The sequence below is a fragment of the Martes martes genome (assembly GCF_963455335.1).
Source record: "Martes martes genome assembly, chromosome: 2".
In the NCBI taxonomy this organism is placed as follows: Eukaryota; Metazoa; Chordata; class Mammalia; order Carnivora; family Mustelidae; genus Martes; species Martes martes.
The window spans coordinates 84,518,941-84,545,238 of record NC_137889.1 but is presented as its reverse complement, the minus strand read 5'-3'; the positions used below and the strand labels follow the sequence as shown (position 1 = coordinate 84,545,238).

At 39.9% G+C, this 26,298-nt stretch overlaps 1 protein-coding gene across 1 annotated transcript in view; it reads right to left on the bottom strand.

Moving 5' to 3' along the window:
* DCHS2 (dachsous cadherin-related 2) overlaps nucleotides 1-26,298 on the bottom strand; it is a gene marked incomplete at both ends in the record, with an annotated part of 261,937 nt that overhangs the window by 113,190 nt on the left and 122,449 nt on the right. Inside the window, one exon of the mRNA XM_080796327.1 lies at nucleotides 17,867-18,058. Coding sequence (XP_080652453.1) covers nucleotides 17,867-18,058 — 192 coding nt within the window. The remainder of the gene's footprint in view (nucleotides 1-17,866; nucleotides 18,059-26,298) is intronic.

Sequence of the window (26,298 nt, the reverse complement as noted above, 5' to 3'; positions counted from 1 at the left end):
ATGTGTTCCTACTTTAAAGCACCATTTTCCATTTCTGTCTGGTATATTTAGATACTTTGATCTTTGACAAAAATCCTTGGTAAGTCACAATAGCCTGGACTTTCTCACTCACTTCTCTCTGTCTCTCTCTTTCTCTCCCTACCCCCCTTCCCTCTCTCTCCCTTACAGTTCAGGGATTCACTGAGCAAAGAGGAAAGAGGATTCTGGAGAAGAAAGGTTTGGCAGGAGGCAAAGGGAGGCCCGCCTAAGAAGCACATGCTTCAGGTGAGGGAGGGCAGAAAGAATATCATTTGGGATAAGGTTAACAACAAACCTGGAAATGGCTCTCACACCATTTCCAAGTACCCTAGACACTGGGGACTAAAAAACACTGAGGAAATACACCTTCAAAAGTAGAGTGGTTTTCCATGTCCTGGGTTGAATATAGCACCAAGGCCATGTCTGTTAGCAACTAGAACTAGAGAAATGGGGGCAGGCTGCAACCAAGGTGAAAGCAAGGAAGGGTCCTTTCCCACACACCACCACCCATCCCCCCACCCGCATGCTTAGAAAGCAGCCTGTGTCTGCAGCAGCCCTGGATGGCCCACAGGTCACAGTGGAGGGCAGCAAAGAGGGGCTGCATGCTGATGGTCAATAGAGTCCTGCAGGGCACCTGACAGAGACCCTGCTGAATCTCCAACCTTCCTGCCTTCTCCCTTCTGTTTTCCTTTGACCCTTCCTTTCCCATTCCTTTTATATTTCTCCTTGGGTTCCAGAAGTTACTTCAGTTTGAGGAGGGGATGAGAAAGTGGGGAAGACGTTAAGAAAGGAGTATTGCTCCAGCTTAGGATCTTTAAAAACAAAAATGTAAATTCTTAGGCTGTCCACGAAGATCCTCAATCAGTCAATGCTGTCAAAAACAAGTAAAATGTTCAATGAACAAAGGGAAAATCTTGTTTTCATAGAACAGTGAATCTTTCTGCTGAGAAATTATTATAGATCGATCTCAGGTTTCCAGTTGTAGGAATTAACTGCCATAGTTGAATCCATTAGTGGGGGTGCTTTTTTTCTCATAATAACCATTTGTGAATGTGTGTTAAGAGTATTTTGTGGATTTTCTCCTTCAATTGTTTTAATACACTTTTTAAGACTTTTATAATTTCTCTCATTTCTACAGATAAGAAAACCAAAGCACAAAGAAACTAAGTGACTTGCTCAAGGTAAATGTGACTATAAATTACAGATCTGGAACAGGACCAGAGATTCATCTGTTCCCAAAGTCCATGGTGACTTCTTTTAAATTAGACTTTTTAAAGTACTGCTATGGTATACATTCTACCTTTCATGAAAGTCTTGTTGAAACACTACTCTAAGGGCAATGCCAACCATGGACTCAGTCTTAGAGGAAAAAAGAAAGGCCGAGTCCCGTTGACAAGGGACTTACAATCTATGCAATTATGTGACAAACACTGTACAACTGGGTTTATTGGCACCATGGAACAGTTTGGATTAAAACAATCTGTTTTAATCAAATATTATGGTACTATGTGTCCTCTCTTATTATTTCTTTTACATTTGGAATCTTATCAAATTGTATTATATAATTCTCTTGTCATGCAAAACTATCATCATGGAACATTTAGTGTAGAGAGAAATGTCGATGCTGAAGGATTTCTTTAGATGGGTGCTCAACAAACACCCATCTTTAGCTGATGGGCTGTTCCAAGAGTGTGGAGGGGCTTTTTGAAATGGGAGCTATAGACCCGACATTCAAGGCCCTAAATTTGGCTGCCATCTGGGAATCAAAGAGGACCCAGTATGGTTCCTTCCAATGAGGTTCAAGGGCAGTCTTTCTTGTTAGTGTTTCAATCTCAGAGGGCTGGGAAAATATTGGAAATGTTAGTTTGAAGAGTCATAAACAGATATTTGAAGAAACTAGAAGAGTTCAGGATCTAGTCCAGTTTCCAGTGGACAACAAAGCCTCAAAGACAGTGAAGAGAAATAGCATCTTACCACTTAAGGTATAGCCAATCAAATCATTTCCTAGCTTTGCTTCTGCTTCTTCTCTATAAAAGTCTTCTCCCAGTTCCTGACGATGAAGTGCTGTTAACCACTTCTGATTTGGTGTGGCCAGATTCAATTAGATTTTGCTAAAAAAAAAAACCTCTTAAAAAAAGACTTCCAAACAATTATTTCAGGTGAAAATGATATCCTAGAAAATGTAATGGCATTTAAACAGATTCTCTGCCATGGGTCTGTACACTAGTGGGCGAGTCCAGGGAGAGGCTGGGCAGGGTCTAGAGAAAAGCCAGTAGAGTCAGATTCAGGAAACCTGACTAATGTGAGGCAGGCTAACTTCATTCTGTACACCACGGGATTCTATCAGTAAAAAAGGTGGCAGGTACACCCTCCATATTTATTTATGTTGCATTTACTGTATTAATGCATTATGTCTATTAAAACATTACAAAAATGAAGTTTAAAAGGATAAAATTGAAAGTTCTGTTTTCTTCCCAAATCCTTAAATTAAGGATGCTATTGCTGTCCTTAATGAAGGGGCATGATCAAATCTAAGTGTCAGAAAGAGATACTGGAGGTAGCAGTTAAAAGATGTGTCTTGGGGGTGCCTGGGTGGTGAGGTCAGTTGAGCATCTAACTCCTGATTTTGGCTCAGGTTGTGATTTCAGGGTCATGGGAACAAGCCCCATGTCCAGTTCTGTGCTCAATGTGGAGTCCACTTGAGATTTTCTCTCCCTCTTCTTCTGCCCTTCCCCTTCCTGTTCATGCACATGTGCGTGCTCTCTCTCTCTCTCTCTCTCTCTCAAAATAAATAAATTAATCCTTTAAAAAATGTATCTTAAAAATGAATAAATAAAGGGGTCCCTTAGTCAAAAAGTTGGGGAAATGCTGAAATAACCAAGTCAAATGGGTCCTGTGTCTCAGGACCCAGAGCCTTCCCTATGCTCATTTTTAGAGGGGGTGGATTCTGAGGTGTTCCCCATTCTTATTTAACCACAGAACCCTCTTTGGAAGGAATAGGAAACAAGTATCCCACAGAACACAGTGTAGAGAAAGCTAATCTCAACTCATTTTTCTTCATTTCCATCATAGTGTTCACCTCTGAATTCTGTGTAACTAATCCTCTGTCCACCTGCCTCAAGATTATCCTGATAATGCAGCCTCTGAGACATGTTCAGTCAGAACCACCCAGCTAAGCTGCTTCCATATTCCTGGCCCTCAGAATCTCTGTGTGACAGTAAATGTTTGTTATTTTAAGCTGTTAAGTTTGGAACAGGTAATACACCCCATAAATTCTATCCATGAATATTTCTCAACTTTGTCTTATTCTTTCTCTTTCTATCAACAAGTCATGGTTGATTTTGACATAACTTTAATCACTTAATTTTTAAATTATTATATATATATATATATATAGAGAGAGAGAGAGAGAGAGAAAATAATTTTAAAGATGAAGTGATTAGGGTCATCTAGGGGGCTCAGTCTGTTAAGCATCTGACTCTTGGTTTCAGCTCAGGTCCTGACCTCATGGGTCCTGGGACAGAGCCCTTTGTAAGGCTCTGCAATCACTGGGGAGTCTGCTTGAGAGTCTCTCTTCCTCTCCCTCTGCCTCTCCCACTCGGGCTCTCTCTAAAATTAATAAATCAATCTTTAAAGATTAAATGATTAAAACTAAAAAGAGAATGGGAATCACTTCAGATTGGAGGTGGGAGGGGTGGGGGATGAGTGAAATAGCTGATGGGGATGAGGGGAGGGTACTTGTGACGAGCACTGCATGTTGTATAGAATTGTTGAATCACTATATCGTACACCTGAAACTAATATTACACTGAATGTTAACTAACTGGAATTTAAATTAAAAACTTCAAAAAACATTATAATAAGAGACTCAACCAAACTACCTGAATTTCATTCCCCTCAAGGCATGCTGTGGAAATTGGGAGTAGTTTGGGAAAGGACCGAGCTTGCATATGATATTGGAGGCTGGTTGTCTAGGACAATCAACAGATCCGAAAAAGTTTCTGCCATTATTTCGATTTCTACTTTGGCCATTGTCTGCTACCCATTCTCTCTGTTCTTGTCTTCTACGACTCTTTAACTGTAGAGTATTAATATCTGTTCTTCATATCGCCTCACTCTTGTGGGCTGCAGTTCTCTTTGTCCTTGCATTTTGTCCTAGAGTTCATAAATGAGTGAGCAAAGGGGAAGGGAAATGAGGGTCCAATTTGTTAAGGAAAACAAAATAGAACAAAACAGTAAGCTGTGGTATCACTAAAGTCAAGAGAAGCAACATCCCAAGAATCATTTCAAGTTCACTGAGAAGTTAAATGAAATGGACATAAAGAATGCCTGGATGTGGCACAAAAGAAATCATGTTCATAAAAGCAGATTTATCAGAGAGGTTAGACAGGAAGAATGGGTCAAAGAAAGACTGCAAAGTGAGGGAAGGAGAGACAGCTATTTTTAAGCAGATTCTGTGTCAAAGAAAAGGAATAAAATGGTTTTCTAAAAAGGTACATCAAATTTAAAAAGAGGTTTTTTAAAAGCTAAAAACTGTTACTGTGCTTTGTAGGCTTATGGGAGACATTCAATAGAATTTCAGGTATTGGTGATGCAAGAAACAGAGAAAATACTTACAAAAATGATGCCCTTAGGAAGGCTGCAATGGGTGGGACCCGAAGCATTAAGAGAGATTTGCTTTTGAGTCCAACAGACATCTAACAAGGTAATAGGAAAGAAAGCAAAGAATGTGAGCTGAGAGTAGGCAGGAAGGTCAGGACTTCTCCCTCAAGCAGTTATGTGGACAAAAGGAAGAGGTGGGTTTAGACAGTGCTGGGTTTTGATCTGGAGAGTTCTATGGAGTGAGGGAACTAAAGGGATTTTGCAACTGCATGACTTTTATGATGGATCCATAAACTAGAGATCTTAACCTGGGAGAAGAACTACTGGGTAGAAGAGAGAGGCTACAGTGAGACAGAAAGACAAGAATGTTTATCAGACGGGGACTTGGGTGGCTTGGTCTGTTAAGCGTCTGCCTTCGGCTCAGATCATGATCTCAGGGTCCTGGGATGGAGTCCCATGTCGCTGAGCAGGGAGTCTGCTTTACCCTCTCCCTCTGCTTCTCCCCTCCCCACCATGCTCTCTCTCAAAAGAATTTTTTTTTTTTTTAAAGAATGCTTATCAGAGTACAGCATGCTTGAGATCAAGATTTCAGAGGTGGTAAAATTACAGGTGATGAGCATTGGAAGTGAGAAAGTCAGGGAAGTTTAGAGGCTCAGAATGTTGAATGGCTCAATAAATACAGTGGCAGAGAGGAAGTCTGTAGGGTGTAGAGATCCTAACTGACAAGGAGTCTTAGAATATTGGCAGCAGCAAGAACGCATGTCCATGGTACAGTCCGACAAGATAAACTCCAAAAGTGAATTGGTTTTCGACCAAGAAAGGCATAGAAATGATTTGGATGTGGCAATGGGCAATTAATTAGGTGGGTACCCATCCCAACAGCTCCCTCCCCGTTTGTGGTTAGTGGAATATGGGCTTTTCTGTGAAAGGCTGGAGAGGAATTAAGGAATCAGTATCCTGTGGGGTGGGTGTTTTCATCAGGGCAAGACCATAAAGGCGTAGTCAGAGACCAGGTTGAGTTTACGAAGGAGTTTGCTGAGTGACAGCCCATGAGTTCCAGAGGGCATGGTAGGAGAGCTTGGGAGGGCCTACAGGGTGGCTAGGAGACTGAATCAAATTGTAAGGACCTATTTTATATTTATATTTTAGCAAGAGGCTTTCATTGAGGTTAAACAAAACCTTGTTGTTTAACCCTTAAACTGTCCCTGCTCCCCTTTCCCCAGGGGATTCACTTAAAAACAAGTCCCGGAAACCAGCTCCAGGTAACAAAGCCCAGATACAAGGGTGGGTCAGGCCAGGTGGAGACATCGATCAGTCGGGGGTTGCATACTGTCTCCCTAGCTACCAAGGAGTATGGGCTCCCGCCCTTTGGGAACCTTTTTGGTGCCAATCCTAATCAAGGTGTAATAGGCTGGTTCAAATGTCTACTAAGGTAAATTGTAATTCAATTGGTCACCTAGCATCACTGTGGAGTTCCCTGTGTGTGTTACAATCTCATTGGTCACCTGTGCATGGCCAGGCCCAACCGCATGGCCTTTGCCCTTAAAAGCTAGACTGTGAAACAGAGAAGGGTTGCCCTCTCTTGTAAGAGGTGCGTCCCCCCGAACGTTCGGTCTGATTCTTGATGCTTGGCGCGAAATAAAGCTTTGCTTGACCTTCGCTTTATATCAGTCTCGCTCCTTTAATCATGGACCCATTATTGGGGCATAACAAAATCAAAGAATGAACAGAACAGGATGGGGATGAGCATATGGGTAACAGCAGTTGGCTGGGAGGCTTAAACTTCTAGTGATAAGAATGAGGTAGAGTGGTATTTAAGACATTTACGGATTAATCCTGGTAGTATATTTTTTAAAATGGTAGGCAATCCATTTGAACTACATAGTTCAGACAATCTAGCTAGAAAACAGGAGAAACTGGGAGCAGCTTATTCCTGAAACCGGGGTGAGGAGGGCTAGTAATCAGTAAAATATAAGATAGGACAAAAGCAACTGAATACTGGAAAGGGAGATAACATAATCTAGTAAAATTAAATGCATGCACCCTAAATTTCAGTTGTGCAGGATGAGTAAGCTCTAGAGGTCTAAAAGTACAGTGGTGGTGATTATAGCTAATATTACTGTATTACATGAAATTTGCTGAAACTAGATCTTAAGGGTTCTCACCACTTACTATGTAATGTGATTGGATATGCTAATTATCTTGACTGTGGTAATCACTTCATAGTGTGTACATATATCAGAACATGACTTTGGTGTACCTGGGTGGCCCAGTCTGTTGAGCATCTGACTTGTTTTCAGCTCAGGCTATGATCTCAGGGTCATGAGATCGAGCCCTGAGTCATGCTCTATGCTCAGTGCAGAGTCTACTTAAGATTATCTCTCTCCTCTCTCTTCCCCTTTCCCCTGTGCTGTCTCTCTCAAATAAATAATAAATCTTTTTAAAACAACATGATAATTGTACACCTTGATGTATACAATTTTTATTTATCAATTAAACTTCAATAAAGCCAGGGGAAAGATGAGTTTTACTGGACAAGTTTGCTTCTAGAGATCTATTTGCATTACACGCAACTGTGCGACACAACTTCCATAACCAAGTTTTATCATGAATATATATAACAGTGAAGGACTAACTCAATTTACTTTCTATATTGCTAGTCTGACACAATCCTCCCCTAAGCCTGGAGTGGTGATATAGACTTGAAATAGCTTATCTCAGACATCTATTTCAGCTCCTGAATTTGGATGTCACAAAAAATAGAGATACAATGTTAATAAATACATACCAAAAGGAGAGTCATTTGGCAAAAACGAGTGGGAAAGGGAAACAAGGAATTAGAGATAAGCATGGAATAATTAAATTATAGCACTTTACTGTGAAAAACCACTTGCCTTCCAATGTAATCCAATTATTTGTTTCCATTATGCAATTTTATAGGATTCTCATGGCTTCTATCTATGAGATACAGAGCAGCAGCAGTAGCAGGAAAAATAGATGATTTCAGAATACCAGAATACCAGTAGAATAGGAGAGGTGATTACATTAAAAAATATTGACAGTCATCACAAGGATAAATAGAGCAGCAGCAAAGAAGCCCAGAACATCTAGGTATTTTATAAGAGAAAAATTTTCTATCTACAGATAGCAATCTCTTAGTGACCACCAGCAAATGGGTTCCTAGCAGTTTTCTTCCAAAGAGTTACAGTATCAGGGGAAAGACCATAGATTATGAGGGGAATTATGTAAAGTTAAAAGTCTTCTGTCAAGGCTCAGTTCGTTGTTTTAAATAAATTCATTATGGCCTAGAATCCAACATCTTGAACCTAAAATATCTTGTCTGAGTTCATTTATTCTTCAAATCCAAGCTAGATGGTTATCTGCATTGTTATCAGCCTTTTTGATTAGGGACATATGTGGCTAGTACACACTGCACAGAACAATTATGACACACGCAGGCTTCGCCCTGTAGAAATGCACAGCTCATCACAGAAGGAATGTGTAAAGACCATGCAGGCAACAGAATAAATAGTGCACACTGGATAGTACACGTAGACACACATGCTCACACATGCTCACACAAGCACATACGTTGCCTGCTCTTGCATATTCTGAAGCAAACAGAGGAAAGTTGGAGGCAATTTTAAGCTCAAACATAGTGAATAGTAAACTGTTAAATACTTACATTGTAGAGGAAAAAGGACAAATTTCCTAGTTTGTCTTTAAAAATGTATCACCAGAACTGCCCCCGTGAGGATCCAATACTAATCAGGTTGCACAAGCAGCTCCCTTTTGGGGGCTCCCTGTGTGGCTTCAGACCCACATGATGGACAAGAAAGAGAAAAGGCCACTAAGATGGAGAAGAAAATGTCCAAGAACTGGGGAAGGAGGAGACCCTGAAGCTTTAATAGCCTACCTCCAGATGTGTCTGAAAACACTCAGGTTGTAGAAATGCACATTCCCTACCTTCACCAATGTTGAATGTGTTTTTCTCTGATCATCCTGAGGAAGATGAATTGACCATATTCACTACACAGATATTTGGGTCCTTCATTTGGCAACCAAGGCCAGGGACCAAGACAAATCAACAAGGGACTCTTCAAGTCAGAGTGGGTATCAGATGGTAGCCTGGAAGACACAGTTAATTCTTTTTGGTGTTTTCCATGAGGGTACAAGGGATCACATCTTTCAATATGACAGGCATGACTTTAACCTGGACACATTCACGTGGAGCAAGTTGTGCCATGAGGAAGAGGGCCCATATCCAAATTGGGCTGCTAAATTTCTATCACCCCACAGGGGAGCATAATCATCTATGGAGGCTATTGGAAACAGTCAACAAATGAGGACAAACACACCCTGCATTCCGATACGCTCCACTAAAGTCTGAGGACAGAAAAAAAGGTGAATGAGTGTAGACTCAGATTATTCCTAGGGGAATATAGCTCACTCCTAGATCTAGCATATTGGTAGCTGTGGCCTGAATCAACAGACAAGTTTTGGGGGTGTCTGTAGTTAGGAAAAAGAAGAGAGTATGGATGACTCATACTTCTATAATACCACAAAGAGCCTCTGGCTTGCAGAACAGCTAAAGGGACTGGGTCAGAGAAGAAAAAACATAGGCAAAACAAAAAACAAAAAATCCAAAAAACTCAAAACTTGCAGCCTGAAAGTGATAATAAGCTCATGTGGGGAAGCCAGCACCCGGGAGTGGTGTCCTGCATGTAGTGGAGTCCCTGGATGTAGTCAGTAAGGTGGTCATAGAGGATGGGACAATGACTAGCACTGAACAAATGCTCTCTGTCTCAGGCAGCAGGAGGGAGGAAGATGGCTCTGATGAAGCCAGTAGCCCTCTGACAGAGCCAAGTGCCTACACCTATGCCATGCTGACCAGGAAGTGTGAGCTGCTCTATGGTTTAGGGGGGCATGTTTGGAACAAGGACTGCCAGTTTATCCTGAATGATTCCTACCACTTTGATTCCCCACAGGATGAAAAACATGGAAGACTTGAATACAGGTGGATTCACGAACTCAAGAGTGCCCAAAGGAGATAAACTTGGAAGAGGACAGAGATGAGGTAGAAGATGCAGCGAGAAGAGATGAAGATGAGGAGGAGGAGGATGCCAGAGATGAAAGTGGGTTGGAACAAGAAGAGGAAGAGCACTCACTGGTGGCCCCTGACTGCAAGTCTACGGACCACTGGCCCAGGACCTACCAGTGGTGTGTGACGCCTGCACGGGACCACACAGGGCCTGACAAAGACAACAAAGTGCTGACAGCCCAGGCCATGACAGAACCTGTCTTTGATGATTTCAGATGCTATATGGGGACAAAAGTTAAACTGAATAGTGAATTCTCTCAATATCACTGGGTGCGATTTCCAATACACTGAGTAAAATAAGGTAGAGGCAAAGATATTCTTTGCCAGAGCCTCAATTATACAAGAGTTCTTCCTCCCTCTAAGAGGGGACTCTGTGCTAGGGCAATGTATTAGCCATATCTTCTGCTTTCTGTGTTCTAATGCTTTGATATAGGGCTTTGCTGATCCTAGAAGATTGCCCAGGTTTCAGTGAGCATGCTTTTTAAATGCAAACCAACCAATCTAGAGCCCAGACCCCAACCACATCCTTTCCTATGCTTTCACCACTCTAGGCCACTATTCACCTGCCCTAATCACCCGAAGGTCAAGCGCCAGGACAGCTAGAGACTGCCTCTATGCCCCATAGCTTGTTGAAAGTACTCAAACTAGCCAATCCTAAGTCTGTCTGTTCTGCCTTTCCCATTCCTTCCCTTGGAAACCAAAATAAAGGCCCCTGCCTATGGTTTTCCCTCTCTGTCTGACTCCTCACCCACTCCAGTGCTTCCCATTGTGCACACACCCACCCCTACACCACAGTGTGACATACACCGCCCTCCCCACCCCAACCCCATCCTGGAATCTGTCAGTATAGCAAACTTTTTTTCAACGGCAGCCATCTTCTTGCCCTTTCCTAAATAAGAATGAAACCAGTATCAAACCACTCAGGGTACAGAGAAGCTCCAGTCTATGCCAGGGCCTGCTTGAACAATAGGGTGAGATCTTGAATATAAAGAACCCACAGGGAAGTTGCTTCTGTTCAAACGAAACTGAAATATGTTGTGCTTTGTTAGAGGGTTTTCCTTCTACAACACGAGTTTTTAAACAGAAGAAGGTTATGACTCCCATGCATTGTCTTAGTCCATTCCGGCTGCTCTAACGAAGTACCACAGACTGGGTGGCTTACGAACAATGGAGATTTATTTCTCACAGTACTGGAGGCTAGAAGTCCAAGATCAGGTAGCCGCACAGCCAAGTTCTGGTGAAGGCTGGGAGCCTGCCAACTTCTCCTGGTGGCCTCAACTGGCAGAAAAGGCTAAGGGACTCCCTGAGGCCTCTTACAAGAATGTTAATCCCATTCATGAGGACTCCACCCTCATGACCTAATCACCTTCCAAAGGCCTCCACCTCCTAATATCATCACTTTGGGTATTAGGTTTTCAACATAGAATGGAGGGGGGGGTGAGGTAGAACCATTCAGACCATTACAGTCAGCAACCTAGAGATCATCTCTTGATTTCTTAAAAATTAGCAAAAAGCTGCCCATAGTCCGTTTATAAACACTTTCTTGGTTATCTTTTAAAATAAAGTATCTTTTGTCTGGGAAATCAAAAAATGGATCCCTTGGTTCAGTCTGGCAGAGTTGTGGAGAGAAGGCATGGTTAAAGATGAACTTGAACGTTGCAAGAGAGTCTGGTAAGATGAGTGAAAAGGGAAGCATTCTTCTTAATTTCTGTAGAGTAAGTTCAATATGAAAACAGACAAAAGCAAGGAGGTTTAAATTAAATATCTGGGTTGACTTTTTTTATTCCACTGCCAATAATCCTAATTAATTGCACTGCTTTGGGGGGATAAAAAATTTCTGGCATTAAATGATTTTACTTCTATTAAGATAATTTCTTTATACACTTTTATAAGATCATCTGAAACCAACTAATTAGAAACAGAAGCTCAACTACTGCAGAATTGGATTTAAACTGGTTATTCACTTCTAGAATGGGCTTTAACGATTATCTCACGATCTATGAGGAATATATTTCTGGGGGGCATCTGGGTGGCTCAGTGGGTTAAGTGTTTGACTCTTGATTTTGGCTCAGGTGGTGATCTCAGGTTCATAGAATCAAGCTTCCCATTGGGCTCCATGCTGACTGTGGAGCCTGCATAAGATATTCTCTCTCTCTCTCTCTCTCTCTCTCTCTCTCCCTCTGCCACTCTCCCTAGTTTGCTCGTGCATATGTGCATGCACACACACACTCTCTCTCTTAAAAAAAAAAAAAAAAAGGAAAATATATTTCTGAAGTCTTGCATTAATATTTGTGTGTGTATATATTGAGCTTTAAATAATCATGTAGATTTGAATTAACCTAAATTCCTCTATTTATTCCTCTTTTTGTTTCCTACATCTTTTCTTACAAAGAAGCAAGAATTCCTAAAACCACATGGTCAGGGGTTGATAAAAATCTTTTCAGATCATGTTAGTTTTACGAAATATAAATGACCTCATTTTCATGGTAGTTTCTACATGCTTACTTGTGGTAAATATATTAGATTCATTTTCCCCACCAACTCGTGTCTTAAGTAGGTAGATCTGCCTATTACTTTCAGAAGAGAAAGTACATCAGAGAGGTGTTAGCAGTACCCAACAAAGGAGTACTAAGCAGATAAAAACAGAAACAAGGAAGGTCTCCAAAATAAACAAAAAAAAAAAGAAAAGAAAAAGTGTGTCTATAGTAGGTTATCTGTCCTGTAACAAAATGAAAATTGAACAAGTTGTTTCTGAAATGTACTTGGAAATGTAAATGGAATAGCCAGGAATAGCCAAGGCAGTCTAGAAAATGAAGGACAAAGCTAAAAGAATATACAATATCATGACCTACTATAGAGCTTAAACAATTAAGAGAGGCTGGTGCTAGTACAGTGGTAGACAAACAGGTCAAAAGTAGGGTGTCCAAAGTCAAACTCTCACTCTTTGCAGATGATATGATACTATATGTGGAAAACTCAAAAGGCTCCACTCCAAAACTGCTAGAACTTGTACAGGAATTCAGTAAAGTGTCAGGATATAAAGTCAATGCACAGAAATCAGTCGCATTTCTTTACACTAACAACAAGACAGAAGAAAGAGAAATTGAGGAGTCAGTCCCATTTACAATCACACCCAAAACCATAAGATACCCAGGAATAAATCTAACCAAAGAGGCAAAGAATCTGTACTCAGAAAACTATAAAGTACTCATGAAAGAAATTGAGGAAGACACAAAGAAATGGAAAAACAGTCCATGCTCATGGATTGGAAGAACAAATATTGTGAAAATGTCTATGCTACCTAAAGCAATCTACACATTTAATGCAATCCCTATCAAAATCCCATCCACTTTTTTTTTAAAGAAATAGAACAAATAATCCTAAAATTTATATGGAACCAGAAAAGACCTCGAATAGTATTCGCCAAAGGAATATTGAAAAAGAAAGCCAAAGTCGGTGGCATCACAATTCCAGACTTCAAGCCCTATTACAAAGCTGTCATCATCAAGACAGTATGGTACTGGCACAAAAACAGACATATAGATCAATGGAACAGAATAGAGAGCCCAGAAATAGACCCTCAACTCTATGGTCAACTAATCTTCGACAAAGCAGGAAAGAATATCCAATGGAGAAAAGACAGCATCTTCAACAAATGGTGCTGGGAAAATTGGACAGCCACATGCAGAAAAATGAAATTGGACCATTTCCTTACACCACACACGAAAATAGACTCAAAATGGATGAAGGACCTCAATGTGAGAAAAGAATCCATCAAAATCCTTGAGGAGAATGCAGGCAGCAACCTCTTTGACCTCAACCACAGCAACTTCTTCCTAGGAACATCGCCAAAGGCAACAGAAGCAAGGGCAAAAATGAACTATTGGGGGACGCCTGGGTGGCTCAGTTGGTTAAGCGGCTGCCTTCGGATCAGGTCATGATCCCAGCGCCCTGGGATTGAGTCCCACATCGGGCCCCTTGCTCGGCAGGGAGCCTGCTTCACCCTCTGCCTCTTCCTGCCACTCTGTCTGCCTGTGCTCTCTCTCTCTCTCTCTAATAAATAAAATCTTTAAAAAAAAATGAACTATTGGGATTTCATCAAGATCAAAAGCTTTTGCACAGCAAAGGAAACAGTTAACAAAACCAAAAGACAACTGACAGAATGGGAGGAGATATTTGCAAATGACATACCAGATAAAGGGCTAGTATCCAAAATCTATAAAGAGCTTATCAAACTCAACACCCAAAGAAGAAATAATCCAATCAAGAAATGGGCAGAGGACATGAACAGACATTTCTGCAAAGAAGACATCCAGATGGCCAACAGACACATGAAAAAGTGCTCCACATCACTCAGCATCAAGGAAATACAAATGAAAACCACAATGAGATACCACCTCACACCAGTCAGAATGGCTAAAATTAACAAGTTAAGAAATGACAGATGCTGGCAAGGATGCGGAGAGAGGGGAACCCTCCTACACTGCTGGTGGGAATGCAAGCTGGTGCAACCACTCTGGAAAACAATGTGGAGGTTCCTCAAAAAACTGAAAATAGAGCTACCCTATGACCCAGTAATTGCACTACTGGGTATATATCCTAAAGATACAAACGTGGTGCTCCGAAGGGGCACGTGCACCCGAATGTTTATAGCAGCAATGTCCACAATAGCCAAACTGTGGAAAGAACCTAGATGTCCATCAACAGATGAATGGATAAAGAAGAGGTGGTATATATACACAATGGAATACTATGCAGTCATCAAAAGAAATGAAATCTTGCCATTTGCGACGACGTGGATGGAACTAGAGGGTATTATGCTTAGCGAAATAAGTCAATCAGAGAAAGACAACTATCATATGATCTCTTTGATATGAGTAAGTGGAGATGCAATGTGGGGGTGTTGGGGGGAGCTAGGAAAAGAAAAAATGAAAGAAGATGGGATTGGGAGGGAGACAAACCATAAAAGACTCAATCTCAAAAAACAGAGTGAGGGTGGCTGGGGGGAGGGGGGACGGGAGAGGGTGGTGGGGAAATGGACATTGGGGAGGGTATGTGGTATGATGAGTGCTGTGAATGTGTAAACCTAGCGATTCACAGACCTGTACCCCTGGGGATAAAAATACATTATATGTTTATTAAAATAAAATTAAAAAAAAATAGGGAGTCCAGAAATGGATGTACACATACATCAGCACATGATTTATAACAAAAGCAATGATGAGAGAATAGTCATCTTGGAATCCATATTAGAAAAAAAAAAAAATAACAAGCCTTCCTCCCACTAGATGGAAAAAATGAGTATGAAAGGTTAAACAAAAAAGTTTTCAGAAGAAAATGTAAGGTAACACCACATGTCTCTAAGGTAAGCAAATTACTTCTAAAAAGGATAGCCAATACTTCTAAATTTGCTAGAAAGATAAACAATTAATAAACTAAGTTTTATTAGAATTAACAACATCTGTTCCTCAAAAGACACCATTAGGGGAGTAAAAAGGCAAGCCACAGAATGGAAGAAGGATACACAGAGTTAAGTATATACAACAAAGGGCTTGAGTGCCAAAAATATAAGAATTCATACAAATCAACAAGAAAAGAACCCAATAATACAACAGAAAATGGGTAAAGAATTGAACGGACACTTCACAAAACCATTTCTACAAACAGCCAATAAACATATGAAACCATGCTCCATTCATCAGTCCTCAAGGAAATGTGAAGTAAAACTGCAATGTGATACACCACTGACTAGGTACCAGGACTGCTATAATTAAAAAGACATTAAATATGAATTGTTGGGAGGATGTGGAGCAAATGAAATTCTCATACCCTGTTGGTGAGAGTATAAATTGGTACAATCATTTGAAAAGTTGTTTGACTTTCTTAAGGTCTAGCAATTTCTCTCCTAAATATATACTCAATATACATATAAATAAAATGCTTGGGGCCTCGGTGGCTCAGTCGGTTAAGCGTCTAGCTCTTGATTTCGCCTCAGGTAATGATCTCCGGATCCTGGAACCAGCCTTACATTGGGCTCTATGCTCAGCAAGGAGTCTGCCTGAGATTCTCTCTCCCTCCCCCTTCCCTTTCACTGCTCCTGCTCTATAAATAAATAAATAAATAAATGAATGAATAAATGAATAAATAAAATCTTTTACAAAAAAAGAAATGCTTGTATTTGTTCAACAAATTACATGTATAAGAATGTTAATAGAAACACTTTTTGTAACAGCCTAAAATGTATGCCATCAATTATAGAATAGATGAAAAATTATCACAAATTCCCATAAAAGAATACTATGAACCAATGAGAATGAGCGAATGATTGCTACACACAACGGCATGTATGATTCTTAGAAATAATGTTTGACAGAAGAAACAATAAAAACACATAGTGTATAGCTCTATTTGCTGAAAGTTTAAAAACAAGCAAATGATATTTGTTGTTAGAAGTCATTAGTGATGGGGGTGCCTGGGTGTCTCAGTCAGTGAAGTGTCTACCTTTGGCTCAGGTCAGGATCCCAGGGTCCCAGGATAAAGCCCTGCATCCAGCTCCCTTCTCAGTGGAGAGCCTGCTTCTCCTCCTCCCTCCGGCCCTCCCCCAGCTCACGTACTCTCTTGCATGCTCTCTCTCAAGTAAATAAATAAAATCTTAAAAAAAGAAAGTCAATAGCAATTAACCTGAAAGGCAGGGTTCAAGGAATGAGCAAGAAACCAAGAGTGGGCCTTCCAGGGTTCTGGTAATGTTTCTTCATCTGCTTCCATGCATGTATTTGTTTTGCAAAAATCCACTAAATCGTACTATAATTTGTGCACGTTGATGCATGCATTTTATATGCCAATTTAAATGTTTACCAAAAAAAAGTCATAAAAGTCAAATTGAAGGTGTCATTACTGACCTAAGATGGGTGAGTATGAACATCAGAGAGAATAATGTCAGCAATGTATAATATATATATAAAATTATAAATAACATATAAAATAATAAATTAATAAATAATAAATAAAATAATAAATAATATATAAAATTCCAAGAATTTATAATCTCATTAAAAAAATTATCCACACCCTTAGTAGAGATTAAATGCATCAATTTGTTATTCTAAAAACTGTTAAAATAGAATGAATCGAGCATTATCCTGCCTCCCCTCTATGAATTGTATTTCAGGATAATCAAATAGTTGATGAGAGAACATTCTTAGTTGAAGAATTCCAGATAATAAATGCAAAACGAATAATAGAATTCAAATTTCACCGCATTGCACCCTGTAATGGAATAATGGCATGTGTCTGGTGATACAGTAAGAAACACACAGCACCACCTAAATGAACCCAAAACTAATCCAGTTCCTGGCTCAGAACATCCGTTCATAGGAAATATGATAAAAGAGGACATTAAATGAATCCCAAGGATGTAATCAGCCACATTCAAAAGGTGGAACATTTACAGGACAAAAAATTTTATTTCTTCCAAAACCAAATACCATCAGAGAAAAGGTAAGGCAGGGTGGGGGTGGGGGGGAAGAGGGGGGCTGACTGTTATGGCCCAAAACTGAAGGGATATTGCAATAAAATCAATTTTGAACTCATTTGGATCTTAATTCAATTAAGTCACCTTTTAAAAGACATTTTTAAGAGATGGAGAGAAGTAGTGAGTTGGGGGAAATCGAAGGGGGAGACAAACCATGAGAGACTGTGGACTCTGAGAAACTGAGGGTTTTGGAGGGGAGGGGAGGTGAGCTTCATGGTGGGTATTAAGGAGGGCACGTATTACATGGAGCACTGGGTGTGGTGCATAAACAATGAATCTTGGAACACTGAAAAAAATAAAATTAAATTTAAAAAATTTTTCAAAAAGACATTTTTAGAAAATCCAGGGAATTTTAAATGGACTAGATATTAGATTTTATTAAAGAATTATCGTTGATTTATTGTAGTCATGCTTTTAAAAAGTATATTATCTGTTATAGATATTATTGAACTATTTATGGATGAAATGATCTGTAATAATGTCTGGTATTTGCAAAGGATAGAGGTAGTGATTTATGAGACAGGATTGTTTAATTGATAATCAATGGTACTCTCTGATATGTACACAGTGGTTCACTGTTGAGTATGTTTGAGATTTCATGCATGAACACTTACCCCATCCGTAGCTTTCACCAAGAGGTCATAGGTTGCTGGATCCCTTTCCCTATCAATATCTTGAGAAACGCAGATTCGCCCATCATGTGGGTCAATTCGGAATGCAGGAGATGCATCATAGCTTTGGAATCCATCATAAAGAGAATACTCCACAAAGCCATAGAGTCCAGCATCTGCATCAGAAGCTTTAACCTACGAGACAAGAGGTTGGTCGGCAAGGGAATGGAAATGTTAACATTACTTTTCAGTTGGTCATGAATTATTATCATGATTTGTACAACCGGGTTACCCCTACAGCCTTTGATTCACAAAATACAGGCTTTGGTTTTAACTCTCTCCTTTTACCATCTGTGACAGCTCACCCTCACTTTCCTCCTCCTTGTCTGAGTTCTGTTCAGTCTCCTTTGCCAATTCCTATATTTTCATGTGATCTTGAAAGTCTGAGTTGCCTAAGACTCAGGTCTCTCCATTGTCTTCTTATTCCTCTCACTATGCCTAAGTGATCCCATCCAAATTAAAGGCTTCAAAAACATCCCCATGCTAACAGTTTGACCACATATCTTTGGATTCCCTCTCATACAGACTTTTCAAGTGATGGGCTCAACACCCCACCTCCACCCTTCAGAACAGTAAGTGAAGGCAGAGAAATTGAGGCAGTAAGTGGCGTGATTACTAGTAACCCAATCCAGCTGAAAGAATTCACCCTGGAGAAGGAGACTTGAGTTTCTAAGCCAGATTTCCTTGCAGGAATAACGCCTCCATCAGGACCCCGCACAGCCATGCTCAATGACAGGGGCACAGAAGCACCTTGCCCAGTGGGTCCATGGGAATGAAATCCAGCCCACGCTCTGCTTTGCCCAACACTGACATGGAGCTCTAAGTGCCAAGAGGTAAGGACGTCTTTCTCTTTGACCATAAATACTACTTGCGTTAGTTGTGGTCCTGTGCCTGGCAGAAAAGATGAAGTAACTGGAATATGAAGGCACTTTATTTATACTAACTGTAGGAATACACAGTGAGAAAAACAACAGTCTATATTGAACTCAAAACACTTTGAATTCACAGGCATGGTTGGTAAAGCTCTCTTGATTTTTTAACCAAATTAATAGTAACAGCGAACATCTATATAACACTTAAAATAAAAGAAACCTTGTAAGGGAAGATTAATTTAAAAAAGGAAGAAAGAAAAATGAAAAAGAAGTGTAAGTATATGTAAAGATTTATACTATAACCTATAATGAACTCCATTTTATAGACCAGAAAAGTCAGGCTCAGAGAGCTTAAGTAACTCGCCAAAGATCACATAGCCATATCAAAACTGGGACTCAAATCGGGCATTTGGACAACATTTAGCTCCAGGTTGGGAAAAAAAGTGATCTCTTATTATCAGTACAGTATACAGGAAGGAATTACACCTTCATTATATGCTTCCCAAATAAAATCTCATACCAATAACATATTCAACAACCAATGTTCTCATTCTGTTCTATCTTGAGCATATAACTGGAATGTGGCTTTGCGGGTTCTTCATGCAGTCTGGCACAGTGGTTCTCAATCAGGGTCAAGTCTGCCCCCACCAGGACATTTGGCAATGTCACATGTGGGGAGAGGGTGCTGTGGCATCTGGGGGTGGAAACCAGAGTTCCTGCTCATCATCCTATAATACACAGGACAAACCCTGCAACACATAATGATCTGTCCCAAAATGTCAACTGTGCCTAGGCTGAGAACCATTGCATCTGATGGAACACAACAATGGGCACTATTATTTTCCTCCTTAATTGCCTTTGTCTTCAACCAATGACACAGTCTTATAAATTTCTCTTCACTCCCATCTATCTCATATTCTCTGGCAATATTATTTATTCTGTGCAACCAGCTAACATGTTTGCAAGTTATTCTTCTCATCAGATGGGCTGAACCAGGAAATCCACAAACTTCCCAACTACAAAAGAACTAAATTCCAAGTACATTTGGTCTGTTCCATTTTGGCAGCTGTTAATGATTTAGTAGCCTCCAGTTCCCAAAGACACCAAATATATTTTCTAAAAACATCTGGTATTCTCAATAATTTTGGCTTGATTGGAAGATAAATACAATGATCTTTAATTTCTAAGACTCATTCTCAGCCTTTAATGGCACGTATTAACAAGTAATCTGGCTTATATAAAATGAGTCTCCTTATTTCCACTTTTGAGACCTTTTTCTCATCTGGACTTTTGGCAGGCAAAACAGAAAAAGTGGGATAAGAGTACTGATCTCAATTTATGTCAGCAGCTCAGATTCTGGGATTCAGAATCATAAAACAAGAATGTATTCCTCCCTGTTTTTTACTCAACTCCCTAAAAATACTGAACCAGTATTCTAGAACAACATATTCCCCCTACTAGTATTTGGTCTTGAACACCAGTAATTAATTTGGCATCTTTATGAGGCCTATATTTTCCAATATCCATTGATTTATACATAATAGGCAATTTAAATAATAGAAAATGGGGAAAGTTTCACCAGCTCTTCAAGAGGAAATCTGATTAGTAAGTAAGCTCACTGGGCCTTTTCTTCAGAGATAGCTGCTTAAATCAAAGAAACATCTGGTCAGAGTCTATTATTGCCATCTTTTGGTGCTAATTTTGGGATCCAGAGGAGATCTCAGGAAGATTATTCCTGAATCTACTGAAAAAGCCACATTCCAGCACTCTCGGTGCTGTCCCTGTATTCCTCACCTTACCCTCAATCTACCTGTTTTAGACTGAGATGAATCTGGTGATTTTTCCTCTAAACTTATTTCAAGTCAGGGTTGTTCTCCTTTATCCTGATCTCTCACAATTTTTTTAAAGATTTCTTTATTACTTATTTATTTGACAGAGAGAGAGTCAGTGAGAACAGAAACACAAACAGGGGGAGTGGCTCCCCACTGAGCAGGGAGCCCAATGCCGGCTCGATCCCAGGACCCCGGGATCATGACCTGAGCTGAAGGCAGCCGCTTAACAACTGAGCCATCCAGGTGCCCTAATCTCTCACAAATTTAATGCAGACATTATAAAAATGAAAATATTATCATGATATTAAGATTCACCTGATTCCCTCATTAGCTTCTGAAACTAAAAAAAGAAAAAAAAAATCCCCGCCTCCCTATCTGGGAGACAAATTGAGAACACTGGCTCTTGAATACATGTTTGGATGCTCTATGAATGGGATGGACCAATCTGCACTTCACTCACCAGCACAGACACCTCTATTTGGGAGGCTGTCCTTTCATTTATTTATTTATTTTTTATTTCTTTATATTATGTTCAGTTAGCAGGCATATAGTACATCATTAGTTTTTGATGCAGTGTTCAGCAATTCATTAATTGTGTGTAACACCTAGTGCTCATCACAACACGTACTCACTCTCCTTAATGCCCATCACCCAGTTACCCATCCCCCCACCTCCCTCCCTTCTGTAACCCTCAGTTTGTTTCCTGGGGTCCAGAGTCTCTCATGGCTTGTCTTCCTCTCTCTGATTTCTTCCCATTCAGTTTTCCTGGGAGGGTCTCCGTTTCAATTACTTAACAGCTTTGCTGGAGTTAATACCCAGCCAGTCGCCTTGGTACCCCAAAACCCAAAAGTCAACCCCAAGTCATAGGGCAACACACTGTGAGCAATCTTATCCTTTACCTGCTCCCAGGAAATCATATCACTAAATTCAGTGATGCTTCTAGAAAAACCTCAAAGCCCAGTCAAAAAAATAAGCAAACAAAAAAGTCCTAGAAAAAAATGGTTGCCAAAAACATGGCTTATTTACATGAAATTTAAAATGAAATAACCCATCTTAATTTTTTTTCTTTTTGTGATTTCCAAAATTTCTACCATGAGCATATAACAGTTTGTTTGAAGAAACCAAACCGTTGACACAACACAATCACAAACATAACTTCAAATAGAAGGAAGAAAAAGAAATTACAAAATAACTTTAAATTCTATGTGCTTGGCCATCCACTGATCACACAGTGAAAACAATATTAGAATATTCCAGTGGAAGCTGGTTTCAGCACTGAGGACCACAACAGATGCAAGTATGCCACTCTCTGAATACAATTTTGGAAGTTCACGAATGATTTGTATCTTAACCAAGTCTCACCATCAAGGCTCCATCCTTATTTTTTACACAACCCAACAAACTTCCATATGCAAATTGTCTCCTTATTGAAACACTTCCTCCCCAGACACCAGGCTCTGACTCTCCTGCTCCGCCTACACCTCACTGACCACCTTTTAGTTTCCTTCACTTGCTCTGAGTTCTCTTCCCAGCCTCTGAATGCTCTTGTGCCCCACAGCTTAGTCTTCAGACAACTTCTCTTTTTAGTCCACACGCCATTGCCTGTGACGAGTGAAAGGTGCTCCCCAAAAGACAGCTCCAAATCCTAATCTCTGGAACTTGTGGATATTGCCTTACATGATAAAAGAGTGAATATTGCCTTATATTGTAAAACATCATTAGGTCAAGGATTTTGAGAGCAGTTTGTCATGGATTATCCAGATGAGCCTTTAATCCAAAAACAAGTGCCCTGGGGCGCCTGGGTGGCTCAGTGGGTTAAAGCCTCTGCCTTCGGCTCAGGTCATGATCCCAGGGTTCTGGGATCGAGCCCCACATCAGGCTCTCTGCTCAGCGGGGAGCCTGCTTCCCCCTAACCCTCTCTCTCTGCCTGCCTCTCTGCCTACTTGTGATCTCTGTCAAATTAATAAATAAAATCTTTAAAAAAAAAAAAAAAGACAAAAACAAGTGCCCTTAGAAGAGAGAGTCAGAGAGTAGAGTGAGGTCACAAACCAGGGAACACCAACAACACTTAGAGGCTAGCAGAGACAAAGGGAAGGAGAAAGGCCCTGTAGGACTTTGGACTTCTAGCTTCCAGAATTATGAGTAATAACAATTTCTGTTATTTTAAGCCAGGGAATTGACAGTTATTAGTTACAGAAGCCCTAGGAAATTAATATACTCCTGAGTGATCTCACCCAGGCCCACAGTGCTAAATCAACATATGTTCTCCCAGTATTGCTATCTTTGTCTGGTGTTCCAGATTCATGCATCGTCCTACAACTAATTAGACATCACCTCTCATGTGGCTAACAGGCACTTCCAGTGTGGCCTGTCCAAACAGAACTCTTGCTACCTACCCAAATCTGCTATTCTCCCAGTGTCCTTAGTGATGGCATCACCATCCATATTTTGTAAAGGCAGCCATAGAGATATGACTCAAAGGACCTCAAATCATGTCATTCTCCTGCTCAGGATCTTCCAACAGCTTCTCATCATCACCTCAGTAAAATCAGACCCTTTATTTTGATCCTGGCTACTTTTCTGAACTTATCTCCCACTACTTTCTAACTCACTCACTCCTTTCTGCATATACTGGGCTCCTTGATGGTCCTAGAACCTATCAGCTTACATGACTTGCTTCCTCATTTCTTTCAAGTCTCTGCAAAGACCACCTAATTACAGAGACCTTTCCTAATCACACTACCCAAGAGTGTCATCCTCATTTCTGCCATACTCTTTTCTTTTACCTTGCTTTGTTTATCTTCAGAGTACTTACCCCTATTTTATAGTGCATTATATATTTTTATTTATTTGTTTATATCTCCTACTGGGATTTATCTCCAGAGCTCCTTGGCATATGTCCAGCACCCATAATGCTAGTGCCTGGCTCATAGTGAGAATGCTGTAAATATCTGTTGCATGAATTAATCACTCTATTATTGTCCATAAAATGCAAGCATGTTTTAGAAATAATTTTCATGATAATTCTCCCTATTTTGACCTTGGGAAAACAAGTCATAAGAACAAGAGTGAAAAGATTCTCAATATCATTCATCGTCACAGATATACAAAACAAAACAACTATGAGATATCACCTCCCACCTGTCAGAATGACTAAAATCAAACAAACAACACCCCCCCCCCCAAAAAAAACCAGTGTTGGCGAGGATGTGGAGTAAAGGAATCCTTGTGCACTGTTGATGAGAATATAAACTGGTGCAGCCACTGTGGAAAACAGTATAGAGGTTGGTCAAAAAATTAAATATAGAATTACCATATGATCCAGTAATTCCAGTACTAGTATTTACCCAAAGAATATAAAAACACTAATGCAAAAAGATATATGCACGTCCATGTTTATTGCAGCATTATTTACAATTGTCAAATTATGGAAGCAGCCCAAGTATCCATCAACAGATATATGGATAAAAAAAAATGTGGTGAATGAAACACAATGAAATATTACTCCACCACAAAAAAGAATGAAATCTTGTCATTTACAACAACATGGATCTAGAGAATATAATGCTATGTGAAATAAGTTAGCCAGAGAAAGACAAATAACATATGAATTCACTCATATGTAGATTTAAAAACCAAAACAAACAAAGAAAAAAAAAAGACTCAGGCCATAAAAGAGACTCTTAACTATAGAGGACAAACTAGTGGTTACCAGACGGGATGTGAGTGGGGAAATGGATGAACTAGGTGAAGGGGATGAAGAATACACTTATCATAGATGAGCACTGATAACGTATACAATTGTTGAATCACTATATTGTACATCTGAAACTAATATAACACTGTTTATTAACTATACTGGAATTATAACTAAAAAGAAAGAAAGAACAAGGATAAGATAGCTTTGCAGACACCATCACTACCTCCTGGGGCTACACCACACTGGGCAGCCATGCTCAAATCCACCACATTCTTTGACATCACCATCACCAATGAGCTCTTCGGCCACATCTCTTGAGAGCTGTTTCCAGGCAAACTCTCAAAGATAGCAGATAGCTTTCATGTTCTGAGCACTGGGAAGAAGGGATTTGGTTATAAAGTTTCCTGTTTTATAAAAAGTTATTGCGGGGTTTATGTGGCAGAATGAAGACTTCCAATGCCATAATGGCACTGGCAACAAGTCCACCGGAGGGAGAAATTTGATGATGACAATTTCATCCTCAATTATACAGGTCCCAGCACCTTGTCCATGGCAAATGCTAGGCCCAGTATAAATGGTTCCCAAGAATGCCAATACTGTAAGATTAGATGGCAAGCCCATGATTTTCGGCAAAGTGAAAAAGAGTGCATGAGTACTATGGAAACTGTGGAACACTCTGGGTCTAGGAATGGCAAGACCAGAAAGGAGATCACCATTGCCCAGCATAGACAACCAGTAAATCTGACTTGCATTTTATTTTAACCATCAGGCCATTCCTTCTGTTGCTCAGGAGAACACCCCTCAACCCTATCTGCTTATAATTTCCTATGATCTTTGCATTCACAATGCAGTTCTTAGGGTTCCCTGTTTTCCTCATCCCATTCCAAGTCTTGCTGAATTGCAGAGTTAAGTTTATGATTATGGAATAAAAAACTCAACAATAGCAACAGCAAAAGAACAAGATATTTTGTAACTCCATCAAGCTCTTACTGAGGAATGATTTTTTCATGAATAAAAGTCTATTAACAAAGCTATATCATCATAGAATAAAATCCAAAATGCTAAAACTGGCAAAGGAAAAAAAAAACTATTTTAAGACATGTGGAACTATTCAGAGGTTGGAAACAGAACTGTACTTTTTATTCACCTTTTAAAATGTATTTTCAGAGAAGCTGATAGAACTGTTGGATGAATAAACTAAGTATCTATTTTCAAGTTTCAGGAAAAAGAAAAAAAAAACCCTTACTGTTCTAATAACATGTTTTTATTGCCTTGATTGAAGAATGGAATTAAGAAACCACTAATCCTACTACTCGTTGCCCCACCCTCCCCTGAAAAAGCAACCAAAGGAAATTTTGTAAAAGGAGATGTGTGGGTGGAGTGAGGGGTAACTTGTCCTATGAAGTATTACAAATAAACAATTAAAACAGTGTGACCTAAAAAAAGAATTGGAAGGCAGATCAGTAGAACACAAAAGTAAGACCTGAAAGAGAATCTGGTAAACCTAAATTATTTTTATATTACAAAGGAAACATCACAAACCACTGAGGAACATAGGTTTATCCACATAAAATTGCTAGAAAAATTGGCAAAGAAAGGGGGGGAGGAAATCAAGTTTGTTAATAACCTCACGTGAAAGTAAATTCTAGATAGATATGTGAAATGTAAATAATTAAATTATTTAAAGCACACAAAAAAATATAGGGGAATATTTGGCTGATGCTTATACTGGAGAGAAATTTCAAAGCAAAAAAATTACAAAACTAAAACAGATGGACAAAAATCACAAAGAAGAAAATCAATACAATGACTACATAACCATTTAAAATTCCATTATGTCGGGGCGCCTGGGTGGCTCAGTGGGTTAAGCCTCTGCCTTCAGCTCAGGTCATGATCCCAGCGTACTGGGCGTACTGGGTGTACTGGGATCAAGCCCCACATCGGGCTCTCTGCTCAGCAGGGAGCCTGCTT